The sequence below is a fragment of the Calidris pugnax genome, unplaced genomic scaffold (genome assembly GCF_001431845.1).
Source record: "Calidris pugnax isolate Ruff unplaced genomic scaffold, ASM143184v1 scaffold171, whole genome shotgun sequence".
Classification (NCBI taxonomy): domain Eukaryota; kingdom Metazoa; phylum Chordata; class Aves; order Charadriiformes; family Scolopacidae; genus Calidris; species Calidris pugnax.
Genome location: NW_015091064.1, coordinates 8,514,174 through 8,533,092, shown reverse-complemented (window position 1 = coordinate 8,533,092; position 18,919 = coordinate 8,514,174). Strand labels below are relative to the sequence as shown.

The 18,919-nt window shown below is 36.0% G+C and overlaps 1 protein-coding gene across 3 annotated transcripts in view; it reads left to right on the top strand.

Moving 5' to 3' along the window:
• Nucleotides 1-306: 306 nt before the first annotated feature.
• The window catches only part of SMC6 (structural maintenance of chromosomes 6), a 33,421-nt gene continuing 14,808 nt past the window's right edge, over nt 307-18,919 (top strand). For all 3 annotated transcript variants that reach the window (XM_014956785.1, XM_014956786.1, XM_014956784.1), the window contains exons 1-18: nt 307-455; nt 741-883; nt 2,062-2,179; nt 2,875-2,980; nt 4,154-4,290; nt 4,794-4,855; nt 5,733-5,813; nt 6,580-6,681; nt 6,895-7,014; nt 7,119-7,217; nt 8,408-8,554; nt 8,935-9,023; nt 9,526-9,690; nt 10,691-10,869; nt 12,632-12,833; nt 12,973-13,087; nt 15,462-15,622; nt 17,525-17,660. In XM_014956785.1, coding sequence (XP_014812271.1) covers nt 746-883; nt 2,062-2,179; nt 2,875-2,980; nt 4,154-4,290; nt 4,794-4,855; nt 5,733-5,813; nt 6,580-6,681; nt 6,895-7,014; nt 7,119-7,217; nt 8,408-8,554; nt 8,935-9,023; nt 9,526-9,690; nt 10,691-10,869; nt 12,632-12,833; nt 12,973-13,087; nt 15,462-15,622; nt 17,525-17,660 — 2,157 coding nt within the window. In that variant the 5' untranslated portion in view covers nt 307-455; nt 741-745. The remainder of the gene's footprint in view (nt 456-740; nt 884-2,061; nt 2,180-2,874; nt 2,981-4,153; nt 4,291-4,793; nt 4,856-5,732; nt 5,814-6,579; nt 6,682-6,894; nt 7,015-7,118; nt 7,218-8,407; nt 8,555-8,934; nt 9,024-9,525; nt 9,691-10,690; nt 10,870-12,631; nt 12,834-12,972; nt 13,088-15,461; nt 15,623-17,524; nt 17,661-18,919) is intronic.

Genomic DNA, 18,919 nt, shown 5'->3' with positions numbered 1-18,919 from the left:
CAAAAGCATTTCCCCTCCTGCCGCACCCATAAACTGCAGCTATTTTCTCTGTGTGTCCTTTGTCTAAACACAACGACCTCTATATATCTTACAAGATGCCCCATGGCAGTCGGGAGATCGGAAACGAGAGGCTCTTCAGCAGCCAAAGAATTTGCAAAGAAGCTCTTCTTTTTTCTTTTTTTTTTTTTTTTTTTTTTTTTTTAAATGCCCAAATGTTACAGTGATGGAACTCATAGTTCTGATCTTTGGTTCAGACATTAATAATTGCAACATTTAAATCGTATGTTTTCCCTTCTTTCTAGAGAGAGATTTCGATGGAAATGATTGAATGAATGTTTGTCTTCATGTTTGGGTGATGGATAAATTCCAAGAGCATACAAGCAACTCTTTCCTGGTCTGAGTAATTTAAGCATAAAGGCATGTTTTTGTAGGAAACCGAAACTAGCATAGCAAAGGTATGTAACTTAATCAGGAAGTGCATTTGCTCCTTGATTTTTATGTGTATAGTATTAAACTACATAACATAAAATGGAAATGACATCTTCCCTGTAACTACTTAATGGACATAATAATAATCCAGTATTTGATCTGCCTTGCTATACAAAATTATTGCAAGAATGCCAGATGGGAAGTTTATTGCATTTCTGCATTTGCTTTGAATTTTGTTCTGTTATGATCTGTAGGCATGTTCTTGTCTAGAAGACTGAAACCTCCAATCTTTCATTATTTTCTTTTTTCAGTACTCATGGGTAAGAGAAAGGAAGAAAGCATTTCAAAGCCTGGACCCAATAAAAGGCAGAGACAAGAATACACAGATGAACAAAGTGATGAGTCTAACGACGAAGAAATTTCATCACCTGACAGTAATTTCTCTGTAGTGTCGGTAAGTTGTTTAAAATGCCCTTGGGGGAAGATATAGGAAGAAGTTGATTTGAAAAAGGTCTGTGCCTTTGGCTGACATCTAAATAAATGTCTGGTATTTAGGCTTCAGTAGAGCCGATATAAAAGAAACTAGAGGTAATGTCTGTGATAAGGATTTCTGCATAAGTTCATTCTTCCCTTATTTCTTTTAGATCATCTAGTTATAACAGCTGATATAATTGTTGATGTACTGTTGATAACAGTATTTTGGTTTTATAGAATGAATGCTACTGAAGTTGTCAAATAACCAAAGATTGCAAATATGGTCTTGCTTATTTAGACTGGACATGAGGAGAAATTTCTTTACCAAGCAGGTGGTCAAACACTGCAACAGGGTTCTTGGAGAGGTGGTCGTTGCTCCAAGTCTGTCAGTGTTCAAGAGGCATTTGGAGAAGGCCTGTAATAACATGCTTTAACTTGGTCAGCCTTGAATTGGTCAGGCAGTTGGAGTAGATGATTGTTGTAGGTCCATTCCAACTGAAATACTCTGTTCTAGTCTGTAAGACACTACGGTTAATTTTTTTGTCCACAGAAGCATTATTCCTCATTTAATCTTCTTGAACAGCAGGTATTCTGGGCCACTTGTTTGTGTATTTTTACTGAAGACTTTGCTTTCTTAGAAAACATTGTTTTTTCTGAAACACTGATGATAAAACTGAAGTCTCCTGTCAAAGCAATACTTCCCCAGTTAAGCAGTGGATTGTCCCACTTCTTTTCATTTCCCACTTTGTGATCTAATTTCCCTCATTCTAAGCTGTGCGAAGAATTCTCACAAATAGCATTATTCAAGTAACAGAAAATGTATTTCTATGATGCTCTTTATTGTTGCTCTCACAACTGTGTAGAGTCTATGATCTTAATCTTTCCTGTTGTATTAATTAAGTTAGTTATGGGGAGAACTGAAAGTTACTATGAGTGAACGATCAGCTTTGGTAACTCTTTTCCTCTTATTTTATTAGCCACCTGCTCTGTAGCAAGACTCTCTTTATATCTCATTAAACCCTTCTGATTTCCTAGTAGCTTGTAACCATTGACATTTTATAGCATACTGTCATTTGAATTCTCATTATATTTAAAATAGATAAACTCTGTCTCATTAAAATGTATACATAACACCAGTTTTAATTGTTAATTCTTTAGACTGCAGGGGAAGTTGGGATAATTGAAAGTATCCAGCTGAAGAACTTCATGTGCCATTCGATGTTGGGGCCTTTTCAGTTTGGATCAAATCTCAATTTTGTTGTGGGGAACAATGGAAGTAAGTATTTATTGCCTCATTTTTTTGGCAAAGGACATTTTTGTTCAAAATTTAGAGGATGTAATTTTTATTTGAAAAAGCATTGCTAGACATCTTTTAGGAAGGAAGCAGATCCATTTTTGGACTTGGGAACCACACAGGTCTATCCCAGAAGTTCAAGGCTAGTGAAAAGGTCTTAAATTGGGAGACTTGCAAAAGATAATGTGAATATAAGTGTTTTCATAGTGAAATCATACATAAATTTATATTGTAACCAAATGTGCTCAGTCGCGTGTTCATTGTTAAGTGCACAGTAATTGTCCTGTTGTAAGAATGGGAAGTTATACTTATTTATGCAAGTTCACGTCTTTCAGAGAGAGAATTTCAAAAATTTAACATAAATTTTGAAAGAGAGCTTAAAACCTTTCAGATAGTTGAATAAATTGTAGTGTGTGTTTCATTTCTTTTGTTGTATACACATTTTCTGTATGTTTGTAAGGAAGGGGAGGTTCTTCGCAAAGAGATAGGACATCTTGTTGAATGCAAATTGCTAAATAGAAGTGTGGCTCAGTTTATATGTTTGTTCAATAAGGACAGAATTTGAACTTTAAGTGCATAAATGCGTAAGCAGTCAATCAAAAATCTATAGTATGGGTGAAGTGGATAAAGAAGTACAAGAACTTTAAATAAAAAAAAGTTCAATGCTGCTATTACAGGTGGAAAAAGTTCTGTATTAACTGCCCTTATTGTTGGACTTGGTGGAAAAGCCACTGCAACTAACAGAGGTTCTTCATTAAAAATGTTTGTACGAGATGGAGAGACGTAAGTAAAACTTCTTTAGTTCTAAGGTTGAACATGTTTAGTGATTATGATTCAGGTTATCTGATTCATTTTCTGTTCACCTTCGTTTTCTCTGTTCTCTTACTAGATCTACCAGATTGAAATAAAAAGCATAACACTCGAGACAATATTTAAACAAATAACCTCCAAAACTACAAACAAAAGCCACATCAGTATTTTTAGCATTATTATACCATTATCTCTGAACTAGCTAATATAGTGATATGTCCTCAGTATTGCCCAGTTCTTGAGTATTGCTTTCATGATGTACTTGGATATCCTATGGAAGAATTGAGTTCGTTAGAAAAAATTCCTAGGAAACTAGTTATCATTGTTCTGTGAGCAGTAATGTTAATTAATGCATTTTCTGTCTTTTTAGTGACATGAATGAGTCTACAATATAGAGACCTTGACATACAGGTGGATTATTAAACATTCAGGAAGTAGATTCATGTCTGCTGCAGGAGTGGGAGTAAAAAGATAGGAGAGGAGGCTTAAAAGTTTACATTTACAAAAAGCTGTAACTCAGAGCCTTAGGTTTTTCCTTTCAGATGTTCTTGGAGTAAAAATTGTTGGTAGTACCTGCTTTATGTGTAATAACTTCATGTTTCAGCATTCACATGAGAAACAGAAAACACAAATTCAGAGCTGGAACCACATCTCACCTTTTCTAGAAGAACGCCTTAGGCATTCCTCTGTAGATCACTTTGGTTAGGGATGGCCATAGAAGCTAAGCAACTGTTCTCTACAGAAGCCAGTTTGGGGATGTGAGAAGAACCAAAAAGCAACTTGATTCTTCAACCTAAAGATGGGGTCACTCAGATGGAAAGGGAAAGTGGGGGAAATCTGCTCTCACAACTGTTTGCTTTTTTGCCCATGATTTATCTGAAGCCTAGAGGGTGCAAACAGGTCAGTGTGTGGCAGCCTTTCTGACGATGTGTCTCCGATGCTGTTTTGGCTCAAACAATATAAATATATCTTGTTCTGATTGGTACAGTGACTGACTTCCAGGTCTGACCTGTGCAAGAAAGACATGACGATTTTTGTAGAAAAATGTTTTGGGGGAAGGGGGGAGTTTGTTGGTGTGTTTTTTGAGGGTTTGGTTTTTTTTTTTTTTTTGGAACTAATTTCAGTTTTATTATTTTTATTTTTTAGTTCTGCAGATATTTCCATAACATTGCGAAACCAAGGCAGAGATGCATTTAAACCAGAAGTGTATGGTGACTCTGTTATTGTGAACCAGCACATTAATTTGGATGGAAGCAGAAGTTACAAACTGAAAAGCAAATCTGGTTGGTGGTAGTTTCTTTTGTTTTCAGTCTGAGAAGGTCTTTAGATGTTTTCATTTCTTTAAATGCCTTGATGGTAGTAAAGGATGATGTTTCTCACTTCATTCATCATTCAAGGATGATGATGATGTCCTTTTTTTTTTGCGTTTACCTTAGACCAAGAATATTTTAGCATGTCAAAAGCAAGTTCTTCATGGTGAGGTCATACAGTATTTGTCTTTATGAAAATCTGCTTGTGTCATGAGGCTGAACGTAGTCTGTAGTCTTTTTGAGTGTTTCTCATTTAGGACTAAATCTGTGTTACAAAAATACTAATCTTATGTTTTACATTTACTAAGAACCCGCTAGACTGAACAAATGACCAGGGCTTTAGGACTAAATCTGTGTTACAAAAATACTAATCTCATGTTTTACATTTACTAAGAACCCACTAGACTGAACAAATGATTGTATGTCTGTCTACTTTGGACCTATTGGTGTTTTTCCTTTCTTTTTTTTACCATTAGGGACCGTAGTTTCTTCAAAGAAAGAGGAACTTATAGCAATACTGGATCACTTTAATATACAGGTAATTGTTATACTTTTTAAATTCTGTGCAATTTAACACATCAGCATATGATATTGTAATTCTTCAATTAAAAAATCAATGTTTCATTTTGTTAAATGAGAGAGGTTCACCTCTTCCATGTTCTTTCAAGATCAAATGCAATGGCAAAAGAAATTGAAATGTATACCTCATTCAATGCAGGATAAGATTCTGTCCCAGGCAGATAAGGAATTGATATCATCTGTGAGTGAAAGTCTCAGCATATGTAGGTTTCTTTTATACCTGGAGCTTTTTTTTTCTGTTGTTTCTGCTCATGAACAGTTTTTGCTGCTTCAGAAATTTGAGCATGTTTTTGCTGCTTAAGTGATTAAGGAAAGATCAGGCAGTACACATGAAGGTTAAAATATTCAACTTATCCAGCCTTTCAAATAATATAAACTTGTGTTATTATGTGTTGATTTAATTTTGTGAACACTTCTGTAAGAATATATGGGGCAAGTAATTGTATTTAATGCAATATTAATTAAATAATGAGAGATAAAAAAAGCATTGGACAAAATTTCTAATGCTGATGTTGTTAAATAAATGAAAAACAAAACAAATAAACAGGCACTGTCTTTCTAAGTGTCAGTTACACTTCTGGGAACAGTTCCTTAGTTGTCCTTGTGGAGGTTGTAATTTGTACTTGGAGTTGGATTTATTTCCTATTTTGTTTGTTTGATTATTTTTTCAAAAAGAGAAAGAGGAGTAGAAATGTTAATTTCTGGATCTGGTTCTCTCAGTGTATTACTGGATTGCTGGGTGTGGAACAGGGAGATAGTTGGCTCGCTTTCATGGATGTGCATTACATGAGAACTTTTTTTACTCAAAATAAAATGAAAGTAATTAATTTGTACAGGTAGATAATCCTGTGTCTGTTCTAACCCAAGAGATGAGTAAGCACTTTTTACAGTCTAAAAATGAAGGTGACAAGTACAAGGTAAGAAAAAACATTTAATGGTTTGTATAAACATTAAAATACTGATTCCAAATTTTTAGAAATGGTGTTTGGAGGGGAAAAAAAATCAGAATTCTTTATTTAATAACCTGTTGCGGATTAACTCAGGTAAGTTGGTTAATGTGTGCTCCTAAGCACACAGCCACTTGCTGACTCCCTTTCCCTGCTGCCCCTGGCTTGGGATGGGGGAAGAGGAAAAGAAGACTAAAAGCAAGAAAATTTGTGGGTCGAGATAAAAATTGTTGAAAAAATGAAATAAAAGCTGGAAGAAGAGAGAAAGTGAAGCAGGAGATGCAAAGGCAATCACTCACTACCTCTCATGGGTGGACCGAGGCCTGACCACTTCCTAAGCAAAAGGTGGCTAATCCTACTAAATCCTCACCTCTCTGTTTTTATTGCTGAGCCATGATTGTGCTGATTTTTGGCTGGGGTAGAGGTGATTTTGTTCATAGCAGCTAGTATGGGGTTATGCTTCGAATTTGTGCTGAAAACAGGGATGCTTTCATTATTGCTGAGCAGTGCTTTTCTGTTCCTCGCAACACCCCACCAGTGAGTGGGCTGGGGGTGTACAGGGAGTTGGGAAAAAAAATCAGGATGCTGCTGAGTTAGTTAATTATTCAGAAACGCCTCACCAGTTCTTTAACTTTGGGTATAATTTGGCGTGCATAGAGGTCGTGATGACTCTTTCTATGGTAATTATTTAAAGTTCGCTTGAATCTGCCATCTTCATCTTTTTATTCCTTTTTAGTTTTTTATGAAGGCAACTCAGCTGGAACAAATGAAAGAAGATTATACATCTATTATGAAAGCTAAAAATAATACATGTGATCAGATAGAACAAGGAGAACAGGTATGTAAAAGTTTAAGTAATTATTAGTATGGATCCAAGCACTGAAATAACTCTAGGAGTTAAACTGCATAGTTTTTATTTGATAGGTACGTCTCAGTGATGTTAAATTTAAAAAAAAAAATAAATCTTTCCAAGATTTCATATTAAATCACAGCTTTTTGCACTCATGATTGAACCTTTCTCTTTCTTTTTGTTTTCTATTTTTTTTTTAAGCGTCTTCAAGAACTTAAGCAGCTTTATTGTGAAAAAAAGGATCGTTTCAAAAGCCTTGGGTTTGTGAATGACATGCGAAATCATCTTGAAGATTTGAAACATAAAATGGCTTGGGCAGTGGTAAATGTCTTGTTAAAATACGTTTTCTCGTATGAAACATACTTTAAATTATTCTCAATCTGCTGTGGACATTCTGATATATGCCAATGCGTGCTTCTATTTAGGTGGGTGAGATGGAAAAAGAAATACAGCCAATCAAAGAAGTCATCAGAGCTGAAGAAGGAAATACAGAGAAGTTTGTTCAGAGACTAGAAGAATGCCAGGTATGTGTATGATTGAAACCACATGCCACTCTAGTTTTAGCTTCTTGACTCAAGAATAAAAATAATATTTAAAATATTATTATCGTCTGGGTTGTAGGTTATTGAAACTGGCCATCTTAGCTTTTCACGAGCAGCTAAGAACATTCACATTTATTCACTTTTTTACCCATTTAAAACTTAACAGTAACATTTGTGTTCCATATTAGGACATACTCTTTTCCTGTTTAGTAGGGGGGGTTGTGTGTATGTAGTTTTCATGCTGATGCTTTTGTTTCAGGTAAGGGTTATATTATTTTAACTGGGAATTTGGGACAACCAGCATTGCATATACCAGTAATTTAAACCATTTTATTGTTGAGAGTACTTACTCGATGCCTATTTCTGTAATATTGGAGCATCTTTCAGAGATCTGTCATGTTGGTTTTCTTGGGTATCATTTCCTGTAGAGAAGATCAGTGTCTGATTTCAGGGGACATCTGGAAATCTAACAGACTCTGTGCATGGTACTTAGGACTCCTGTAGGGAGCAAGAAAGAATAATTTTGCCAAGCATTCAGATTCACATGTGAAATATATCTTTTGCAGAGAAATACTAGACATCATTCTTTTGTACTTTTCAGTCTATTAAAACTCCTAGCTTTCTGAATTGGCATTCATCTATCTTTTCCCTTTTTTTTTTAATGTTTAAAAAAACCGAAGTATGTATTTGTTTTAAGACTGAGGCATTTTTACTTTATGGCCAAATATGTCTGTGTAGTGTTGAAGGAATGTTGCCCAGATACTGCTTTGACTTCTTTCCATATTATGGTACTTGGTTTTATTGTATTAAGAGTCCTGTATTTGAGGAAACCGTGAATTAGGAAAGAAGGTTGCTGTTTACTTCACAGATATGGTAGTCTGTTGGTTACCTGAGTGTGTTCCTTTATTAATTTTCATCTTGGCTTATCTGTAAGAGACCGGCAGAATTACAAGATGTCTCAAAGCTCCCTTGCTGCAAAATTTCTGCTGGTCCGATTGTTGGTCCAGGACGTAACAGTATCCCTAGTGGCAATTACTTGCTTTATTTTTTTAATAAATAAAAAACAAATGAGACATGATAGGTGGATTATTTTGAGAGATATTTCTTCTGTAGCGTTAAAAGGTTTTGAACAAATTTTGCTTCATTACTTGTGTATCGTTCTCTTTTTGCAGATAAAAGTCAATGAAACAGAAGAGAAGTACAAAGCAATACAAGACAAGTTAATAACAGTAAGTGAGGAAGCACAAGCTCTGCATCCTCAGTGTGTGTCTTTGAAGGCTGATGTGCAGGCAAAAAGAAAAGCAGTCAATGAAGCTGAGGTAGGCAAAAAGAATTTTCAAAGGTAGTACTGATTTAAAGCTTTCATCTTGTCCCACGTGTAGTTCTCCATCTGTGTCTAGGCTTCCTGAATCCATAGTGCAGTTCAAAGGACAGGTGCAATTTCCTGCCTGAACTTGCAAGTAGTTTCTGTTCGGGGGCCATGGGGTTTATGTCTTTACACAGGTGCTAAGCAGTGTTAAACTTAGGTCAAAATAAATATGATTCAAGTTCACTGTGTTATTCCCTTTTCACATTCTTGAAATTCAAGTTAATATCTATTTTGATGCAATTCAGTGTTCATTTGCTCAAAGCTATAGCTCTTTTTGAAATTATTTATGGCTTCTAATTATTAAACTGCTGTATCCTATTTCTTTCATAGGTACTTTATAATCGTTTCAAAACTGAGTTAAAACTTTTGGGAAAAGATGATGAACAGCTACGTAAAAGAATTGAAGAACTGAAAAGCAGGTAAATACGGATACAGCGATTACAGTGTATGTTTATCAAGATATAGGTATGTGGGGAGTGTGCTTTTGTGATTAATGAGAATATCTGCAGTAACAGAAAAAACTTCTTTAAACTTTAGCAGGATCCACTAAAATATTTAAATATTTCTGATCCTGCTTCTTTGCATACCAAGATTTTGACTGGAGGGTGATGAGGTAAGTGGACAGACAAAAGCTTCTCTTTTTTTGTTGGTGATTATATATATTTTCTAGCTTCCGAGGTGTTGAAAAACAAGTATACCTTATGTTCCTATTACATTTAGTTTAACTGGGGAGGGTTTATGTGTGATTACAAATTAAAAAATTTAAATTGATATTTATGCTTTGTAGATCTTGTAAATGGACAGAATCTGAAACGTAACTTCCTGATGTGTATAACTTTTGTATGATGCAGGTAATAAAACTAAGTTTATGTCACTTATCACCAGTGTGGTTTTAAAATATAGAACTATGATCTTTTCTAGTGCTAATCAGGTTTCAGAGCCTGAAAAATTGGAAAGACAAAGGAAAATCGCACACTTAAGGGAACAGTTAAAAGCATTCCATAATGAAGATGTAATTATCAGTCAAGAGGTGGATCAGTTTCAACAGGCTATATCTAAGTGTAAGGAGGAACATACTAGACTTGAGTAAGTTATGCTTTTTGAATTTAACTGTTTTCCTTTGTTTGAAGTTAGAAGAGGTTCCTTCTTATGTACCTGGATTCCCTGAGATATTAGGCTTAATTTTCTTTTTTTTTTTATTTTAATTTATTTTTTCCTGGTTTATCTTAGGACTTGCTAAACTTCTGGCTTTGGCACAACATGACTTAATTTAGAAACTTTTGGAAAACTAAGAAAACTGTTTTGTCATTAAAGGTGAAAGGTATTACTAATTCAAAGGCTGATATAAATCCATACTTTCAGTTTAATGCCCCTCCAACTACCTGTCCCATATTCTGTTATGATCCCATGGGCAGACTATGATTTAAATTTTTTCATGTTGTTTAATACACTAGTGCATCCTGATATGATGTCACAAGATATATAACACAATACAAGAGAATAGGTACACTTAAGGGCAAATATTTTATCTATTGTTAAAGGGAAATTTATAGAGACTTAGAAGAAAGTGATTCAAATACCAATATAGCCTATACTCAAAGTAGAAAAACAAAGTACTTTTTGGCTTTGATTTGGAAACCTGAACTTGAACAGCGATTACCTTATGGGATTATGGTGATGTTGTCATTTATTGCCTTAAGAGATTTGATAATTGTAGCTTATTACACTTGATATATTAGTTTAAATGACTTTTATCAATAATTGTAACCAGCAGTTACTTTGTGATCTGTTGAAGACCTTTGTAGAAGACAGTGAAATTGAAGCATATCATTAGAAATAAAATAAACTTATAAAGTGTTAAAAGTAAAGTCCTGTAAAACTGCTGTGAAGTAGTACTTCTCTTGCTTTTTTTCTCTCATGTTTCTTGAAACTATAACAATAGTGTTGCATGTGTGTAGCTAGCTGTACATTAGAGTAGGGAGTTCCTCATACACTGTGCTATCAGTACTTGAAAAATGAGACTTTGTAATTATTTTATTAAAATTAAGGCTTCATAAGCTGTTGTTACTGAAAAAAATTCTCTTAGGAGAGAAGCCTGTGACACGAGAGAAGCACTGGATGTCAAGCAGAGGCAGCTGAGAGAGCTGAAGGACAGTAAAACAAATACCTTGAAAAGATTTGGAGCACATACGCCAATGCTTCTTGAAGCAGTTGAAACAGCCTATAGGCAAGGGTGCTTTAGACACAAACCTATCGGACCTTTAGGTAAGAATGACTGCTGAAAAAGACATATTTCCTCATGGAAATGCATCTTTTGTGAGGCTTCTAATATAAACAGTGATCTTTTGGAGGAGCAATTTGTTCTTTAAGGAGCTTCAGGTATATCTGTCTTCTGTACTTGCTGGTCTAAAGGTTTTATTCTGGTAGATTATCTTTTGCTTCTGTCCTTTTTATCACATGAACTAGCTAGAATCTGCTGGTTTTCATTGTTTTCCAGCTGTTTTTGTTAAGGTAATTTATGTAGTTGTAGTGGTAAACTTGCAGTGCACCTCTCTGACTTCCCCCACACTCGAAGCATCAGTCTACTTTGGCCGCTTGTTCCTTGGTGAGATAGCTCTGTCCAGTTCTTGGACAGATTTTGTTCAACATGTCCAGTTGCTGACTTGTGAGCTTGTCAAACTTGAGATGTTTTGCATGGAGCAACTCAAATAGAACCAATTGAGATTTTCTTGGAAAGTTTGGTTTCATTAGCTTTTTGACCAGCTCTGACAGTGACTGCTATTTTCACTTTGTGACCGGGAGTAATGGCTTCAGCATATTCTGGTTGTAAGTGTAATATTTAACTCTGGTTTTAAGGAAATACTTAAGTATTTGGCATTTACTGCAGGTTAGGAACGTGCAAACACACATACAGGCGAAACAGCGGAAATCTACATGTTTGTTTAACTTTCAGCATAGTTGTTCCTCCACTTTTACCCTTAAAGGATTAAATTGCTGATAAGCAATCTTTGTTTTGATACAGTCCTCCTGAGATGCCATAAAATTAGTACCTGCCCTTGGGCCACAATAACCCCATGCACCACTACAAGCTTGGGGAAGTGTGGCTGGAAAGCTGCCTGGCAGAAAAAGACCTGGGGGTTCTAATTGACAAGCGGCTGAATATGAGCCGGCGTGTGCCCAGGTGGCCAAGAAGGCCAATGGCATCCTGGCTTATATTAGAAATAGTGTGACCAGCAGAAGTAGGGAGGTGATTGTCCCCCTGTACTCAGGTGCTGGAGCGAGTGCAGAGGAGGGCAACGAAGCTGGTGAAGGGCCTGGAGCATCAGCAGTTGAAAGAGCTGGGACTGCTTAGTTTGAGGAAAAGCTGAGGGGAGACCTCATCACTCTCTACAACTACTTGAAAGGACACTGTGGAGAGGTTGGTGCTGGTCTCTTCTTGCAGGTAATTAGTGACAGAATGAGAGGGAATGGCTTCAAGCTCCAACAGGGTAGGCTTAGACTGAACATTAGGAAAGAATTTTTCACAGGAGGAGTGGTCGGGCATTGGAACAGGCTGCCCAGGGAGGTGGTTGAGTTATCATCCCTGGACGTGTTTACGAGTTGTTTAGATGTGGTGTTGGGGGATATGGTGTAGGGGAGAACATTGTAGAGTAGGGTAGATGGTTGGACTTGATGATCCTAAGGGTCTTTTCCAACCTAAATGATTTTATGATTCTATGATTAAGTAAAGTTAGTAATGACCTGTCAAAGATCTTGGAAGAAAATGTAGGCGTCCAAGTACTTATAGGTGTCTCTATGGGAAGAGAAATTATATGTCTCTGTTCTCAGGGTACCTTGTGTTGTGGAGGTTTTTTTATCTTTTAATTAACTTTTAAATTTTTTTTTCTTGTAAGAAAAGATTATTTTACTCTTAAAAAACCACAAACCATAACACAACAAAACAAAAACCTTCAGTGATAAAAATGCACTGCTGGATGTTTTGTTATAGAACACAACTCCTAAAGCCTTGTCTCTTATGTTTATTTAGGTGCTTTCATTCATCCAAAAGATGCTGAACTGACCTTGGCTATTGAATCTTGTTTAAAGAGCCTAGTTCAGGCATTTTGCTGTGATAACCACAGTGATGAAAGAGCTCTTCAGCAACTGATGTCAAAATATTATCCACATGGATTTAGACCTCAAATAATTGTAAATAAATTTCAGAGTAAAGTTTATGACGTTAGGCACAGGTAAGTTACATTATGAATTTTCTTCCTTAGCCTTGATGGTTCAAATTATTATTAGTTGAAAAGAATTATTTGTAATAATTTTTTTTTTTAAAGGTCTCATGTGAGCTTTACGAATGGTGATTTTTCTTCTTTTCACCAGAGCAGTTAATCATCCAGAATTCCCATCGGTTCTCACAGCATTGGAAATAGATCATGCAGTGGTTGCCAATTGTTTGATCGATGTGAGGGGCATAGAAACAATCCTGCTGATTAAAGTAAGGCTCTGTGTTCCCTATTGGTCTTGTTAAGAAAAAAAAAGTTTTCTTTTAGTATGGAGCATATACGGTACCTTCGCTGATAGTGTCTGTAGTGGACAAAACAGATACAGAAAGATTATTGCATTTTTCTTTTTGCCCTTCTGAGCAGAGGTGAGCACCTTGATGCCTCAGGAAACCCTGACTGTATTGGTTATCACTGGAGGGTTCCCTGTAAGGCCCTCTAAGCATTCAATAAACTGTCAGGGTACCTTTGCTGATAGTATCTGTAGTGGATAAAACAGATACAGAAAGATTATTGCATTTTTCTTTTTGCCCTTCTGAGCAGAGGTGAGCACCTCAATGGCTCAGGAAACCCTGACTGTCTTGGTTATCACTGGAGGGTTCCCTGTAAGGCCCTGTAGGCCTTCAATAAACTGTCACTATCCCGCTTCAAACTCTGTTTTCTGTCATGGGTGAGATTGTAAACTGACAGCCATAGTGGATTTAGGAACTGGGATTTAAATATTTAAGAATCAGCAAGGTTAGAGCTTTTACTTTTATTTCCCCACACTTGCTAGTTGCCTTGCCCCTCTCAGTCCTACCTTTGTAAGTCTCAACTTCTGTCCGTAGGAGGGAGATGCAGAAAGGTCAGGCAGAAGATCTGACCAGTTCCTGCTGTGCAGCTGCTCACAGATCCCTGTTTGGGCTGTTACTGGCCATGGTCCCTGGGCATTCCCTGGGATTTGTCTCTTACAGATTTCTCCCCATGTGTTTCCAGGATCTTCCCTGTTTGTTTCTGGGATGTTCATCACCACCTTTCCAGGCCTCTAAGTGGTCTACTTACCCAGTATAAGTAGTCCATGTGTGTTTGATCAGCCTCCTAACTGCTTTCTCTGTCTCATGTCTCTATTAATTGGTGGTTTCAGGATGTGTCACTTTTGTGTAGTCTGAGTTTACAGCCAGCTCCTAGCAGTTGTACCTAGTGACTGGTAGCTAGGTACCAGTTGTAGTGTAGTAGGCTTGTGCTTGAGAGTTAAAAAGTTCCCCTTTGGGTATTCAGCCACTCACTCTTACATGAAATTATCAGCCTCCTGGTAGCATTCACAGCCTAACTTATTTTTCACCCACCACAACAACCAGAGCCCATGCAGACTCTGTGCTGTTAAGGCATTTGAGACAAGAGAGTGTGTTGTGGTTGTTGATAGTTGGGTAAAATAAAAAAAATAGCAATAATCAGTTACTAAATAGGAAATCATATAATGGCAGAAAACAGCTCATTAACATGTTTTTATAGTGATCAAAAAATAGATTCTTATCAAAATAGTATGCAATCTTAATTCAATACCAGTTACCAGTCACCTCATTCAAATCCTATCTTAATTGATTTTTGATTTTTTTGTTACTACTGAAAATACCAGTTCCAGCAGATAAGATTACAGGTAAAATGTTCAAAGATAAAATAAGATATATATATATGTATACACACACAGATATTTATTTCTTTAAAGAAAGCAAGGTATTCTAATGAGCAGCAGAACTAATGATACTGATTTGTGGATTTTTTTTTTCCTCTGAAAGCACTTATCTGATTTTGTCCTCTGACATTCCTGCTGGAAAAATGGTCTGTCCAGTGCAGAGCTGACTGCGTGTTTAGCAAGCATGGCTATTGCTGAATGGGATAAGTAACAGCTGGACTTTCTAGGCTATTTTTTTCATAGCAGGAATGCTAGTTTTGGTCTTTCTCCTGGGCCTACCTAAGCACTGTTTTTCATAATGTTACTATTCTTGAGCCCTGCCGGAATAATTTCAACTGAACCTGAAATAAGGTGAATGAATATTTGTGTGGATGAAATTATACTTCTGAATGAGTAACATGAGTGTCCCGGACAAAGGCACTTGTGACCACTTAATCTGGCACTGGCTATGTTGTAGGGTTTTTTTTTGGTTTGGTTTTATTTTTTTTTTACCAGCATGCTTCCCCAAACTTTAATTGAATATTGTTTGATGTACTTCACAGCTTCCTTTGGAAGAATGTTTCCTGTATGCGTATTCCACTTTTGACTGTTAAATATTTGGTTAGTGATTTTTCTTTTTTCCCAAGACAAATTATAAGGAACTGATTAGACTATGGAACTTAGAGTTTAAATAAATTTGTAATAGAATAAAAGAAATGGGCAGCTAAACTAAGTGGATGCTTTTTGGGAACATGTCTTAATCAACTAAAAAAAAGCAGAGTCTTGACATTATAGATTTTTTCACGTTCCTTCATTGCCATTATTCTTATTTTTCATTAGGAATTGAAATGGTTGAGGACATCTAGACAAATTTTAAATGGATATCTCTAATTATGGTTGCTTTTCTATTGGTATGATAAGGCCATTGTATTTTTCAGAGTAGCCGTAAAGCTCGTGAAGTAATGCAGTTCAATCGGCCCCCAAAGAATTGCAGAGAAGCTTTCACTGCTGAAGGTGACCAGGTATTTGAAAGACGATACTACTCTTCTGATTACCTGAGACCCAAGTTCCTAGGCAAAGATGTTGAAGCAGAAATAAGGTTAGCATCTTGTAATGTTGTATTTGTAATAAGTGCACTTGTTGATGTGAACAGAGGAATTGCATATTTGTCTATTTGCATGTGCACCACTTTTCAGTCTTTCCACTTCGTGAACAGAGGAATTGCATATTTGTCTATTTGCATGTGCACCACTTCTCAGTCTTTCCACTTTCTCTCTGAGATTTACACTTCTTTTCTGAGAATTCTGGAAAACCACTTTATTTCAGTGCCTTTCTGGGATAGGTACAATCCTGAGTTGTACCTTGATATTTGTCAGCTTGTGGCATGTAAATTTTCCCCAGTAAGTAGGGATTTTCTGGGCTGAATACTCCAGGAAATCTAGTTACCTTCCTTTTTATGCTATGGTTCCTGAAAAAGAGTATGGAGTTAAAACTATTTCTTTAAAAATCTTATACCTGAACAGTGCTATTGTAGGTTTACTGCAAAGGAAGCCTGACTATTCAAATAAAAATTACATTGACATGTGTAATCCTGCTGGTTTCAAACTTTGCATCTGTGTTTTCTCAGGCTTTTGTCTTCCCCCTGGCCCCCTCCGTTTTATCTTTTAGTTGATGCATCTGTGTTTTCTCAGGCTTTTGTCTTCACTCATGGTAGGTGTCTCTGAGACACTTGACTTCCCTTGGCCCTCTCCGTTTTATCTTTTAGTTGTGGTTTTTTTCTCATTACTTTCAAAGTAGTAGTTTTAAAATCCAAACATATTTCAGAGTTTTCAAACTGTCACCAAGCAAATTGATGACAATAGAATACTTTTATTTTAAGTCTTAGATTATATTACAGACATATTAAGGAAATATGTTAATTTATTTTATTAATAGCTGATAGTGTAGACTGAATTCAGTGTTAAAAATTTATTTCTGTAAACTCAAAAGACCTAAATATGCCAGTTAACTGTACTTAGTTTGTGTCAGTATATAATGAACTTCACTCAAAGATTATTTTAACTTTCAAAGTTTTATAGGCATTTCATTACTGATATTGCTATGGGGGAATGATGTAGGCCAGTTAAAAAGGAAAAAAGACTTCCCACCTCCTGCCCCTTCAGAACTTAACCTAAAGCAGTGACACATTTATCTGGAATAGTGTATGCAATTTATTAAACACTGATTTTGGAATCAGACTTAATCAGTCCATTTCACACACACATAGAAAAAGTTGGATTAAACACTTGCATTATTTTTTTAAAACACTAATATTAGTAAAGCTTCCCCTTTCTTTTGCAGGGATGAAAAACTCTATCAAAGTTTTGCCATCTGTAAATAATTATAAAAAATAGCTTTGTTTTGCATTTCAAATAGTTTTACCACAAACTCAAAGAATTAATTAAGGAAATCTCTGGACATGACCTCCTTTGTGGAAGGAAAAGTATGAGACTATATACAATTTTTTTTCCACATCTCTGTTAATGTGTTTTCTCTCTGACTGCAAGTGTTTTGTCCTAGTCAAAGTGTTTGTTTTCTCTTAAGATGCAGAAATATTTTTAGAAGTAATGCCCCTGTTTAGTTCAAACGTTTCACCTGTTTGCAAATACTGCGAACAGAGGTTACAGATGGTTCAAATAACATGAATGGTTTGTCCGCTTGGCATTGAGCTAGGACCATCCAACAGCTGTCTGCTGGTTATTAGCTGTGGGGTCTGCTATAGAGCTTTGGTGTTTCTGTATTGATCAAAATGCATAACAAACTTCAGATTTTTTTTTTTTTTTTTTTTTTTTTTTTTTTTTTTTTTTTTTTTTTTTTTTTTTGGAGAGGGGAAGTGGTGTGTTCTTTTTTTACCCTTTGTCTTGTCATGCATTTAATTTTGTGTATTTTTGGGTGCGTGTATGTGTGTAATAAATCATCTCTGTGTGCTATATAATATCTCAATATCACTTTTTTTATAAAGTCACTTGGAGAAAGAAATTGAAAACAAAAAGGCACAGATAACAGCATCTCATCAACGTTTACGTTCCATTGAAAATGAGGTTAAGCAGAATGAAAGTCATCTTCGTGGTCATCGACAACACCAAAAAGAACTACAGGTAAAATAGGTAGAAAGTTAATTTTTAGAAATGGGCCAGTCTTTCTTTATTTCATTTCTGACTATTGCAATATATTTTGAGTGGATAATAGGTTTTAATGTTTATCTTTACTTTTGCTGTTTGCTTTCATGTTGTTTACTTCTGTAGTATGCTTTCATACTTAGCCTGGAGAAAAGGAGGCTGAGGGGAGACCTTACCTCTCTACAACTACCTGAAAGGAAGTTGTAGAGAGGTGGGGGTTGGTCTCTTCTCCCAAGTCATAGGAGATAAGACAAGAGGAAATGGCCTCATGTTGTGCCAGGGGAGGTTCAGGTTGGATAGTAGGAAAAAATTCTTCACTGAAAGGGTTATTAAGCCTTGGAATGGGCTGCCCAGGGAAGTGGTTGAGGCACTGTCCCTGGAGGTATTTAAAAGATGGGTTGACATAGTGCTGAGTGACGTGGTTTATGATGGTTTTTTATCAGGGTTAGGTTGATGGTTGGACTAGATGATCTGAAAGGTCCCTTCCAACCTAGACAATTCCACAATTCTGTGATTCATCATTTAGGTCAGAATGATAGAGGTAACATCAATCCTAGCATATGCTGTTGTTTCTGTATGGGTTTTTTTTTTTCTCTCCTTGTGCTAAATCTTACAAATTTCCACTGCTTTTTTTAACACAAATAGCAAGTTGTTGCAATATTTGATATAAGTCGGTGTTTTTTTCCCCTGCTTCCCCCTCCTTTATTTCTGTTGAGCCTTGCCTCTTCATTCACAGAATCTTTTGTTCTCTTCATGCTTTTCATTTATACTCTTAACCTATTTTAATATGCTGAATATTTTACCTTTAAGTTTTCTTAATGTTAATTTCTTTATAAACCATTTTACAACTGTTAGTTGTCTTTCTTTGTTTCCCGGTGCCTCTAGGTAGGATGTATGTTTGCGGTGGCCAACGACGTTAGAGTTAGGCAGTGTAAGATAATACATGCTATTTATAAGGTTATATTCAGTAAATTGCAAATAACAACCAGAAAAAAAACTGGCACGCGGAGTCAAATTGCTGACGATAAATATTTGAAGGAAAAGTAAAATATATTTTATTCATTTGTCATGTTGAATGGAAGTGCAAGAATAACTTAATGATTAAAAGTGCATGTGACTTTCAGAACAAATTATATCTCATAAAAATGAATTCCATAGGTAAGTGGGAAGAGTTCTGCCTTTTGTAGGCACTAATGAAACTAAAAGACTGATTAACTTACTTTGTGTGTTGACTGAAA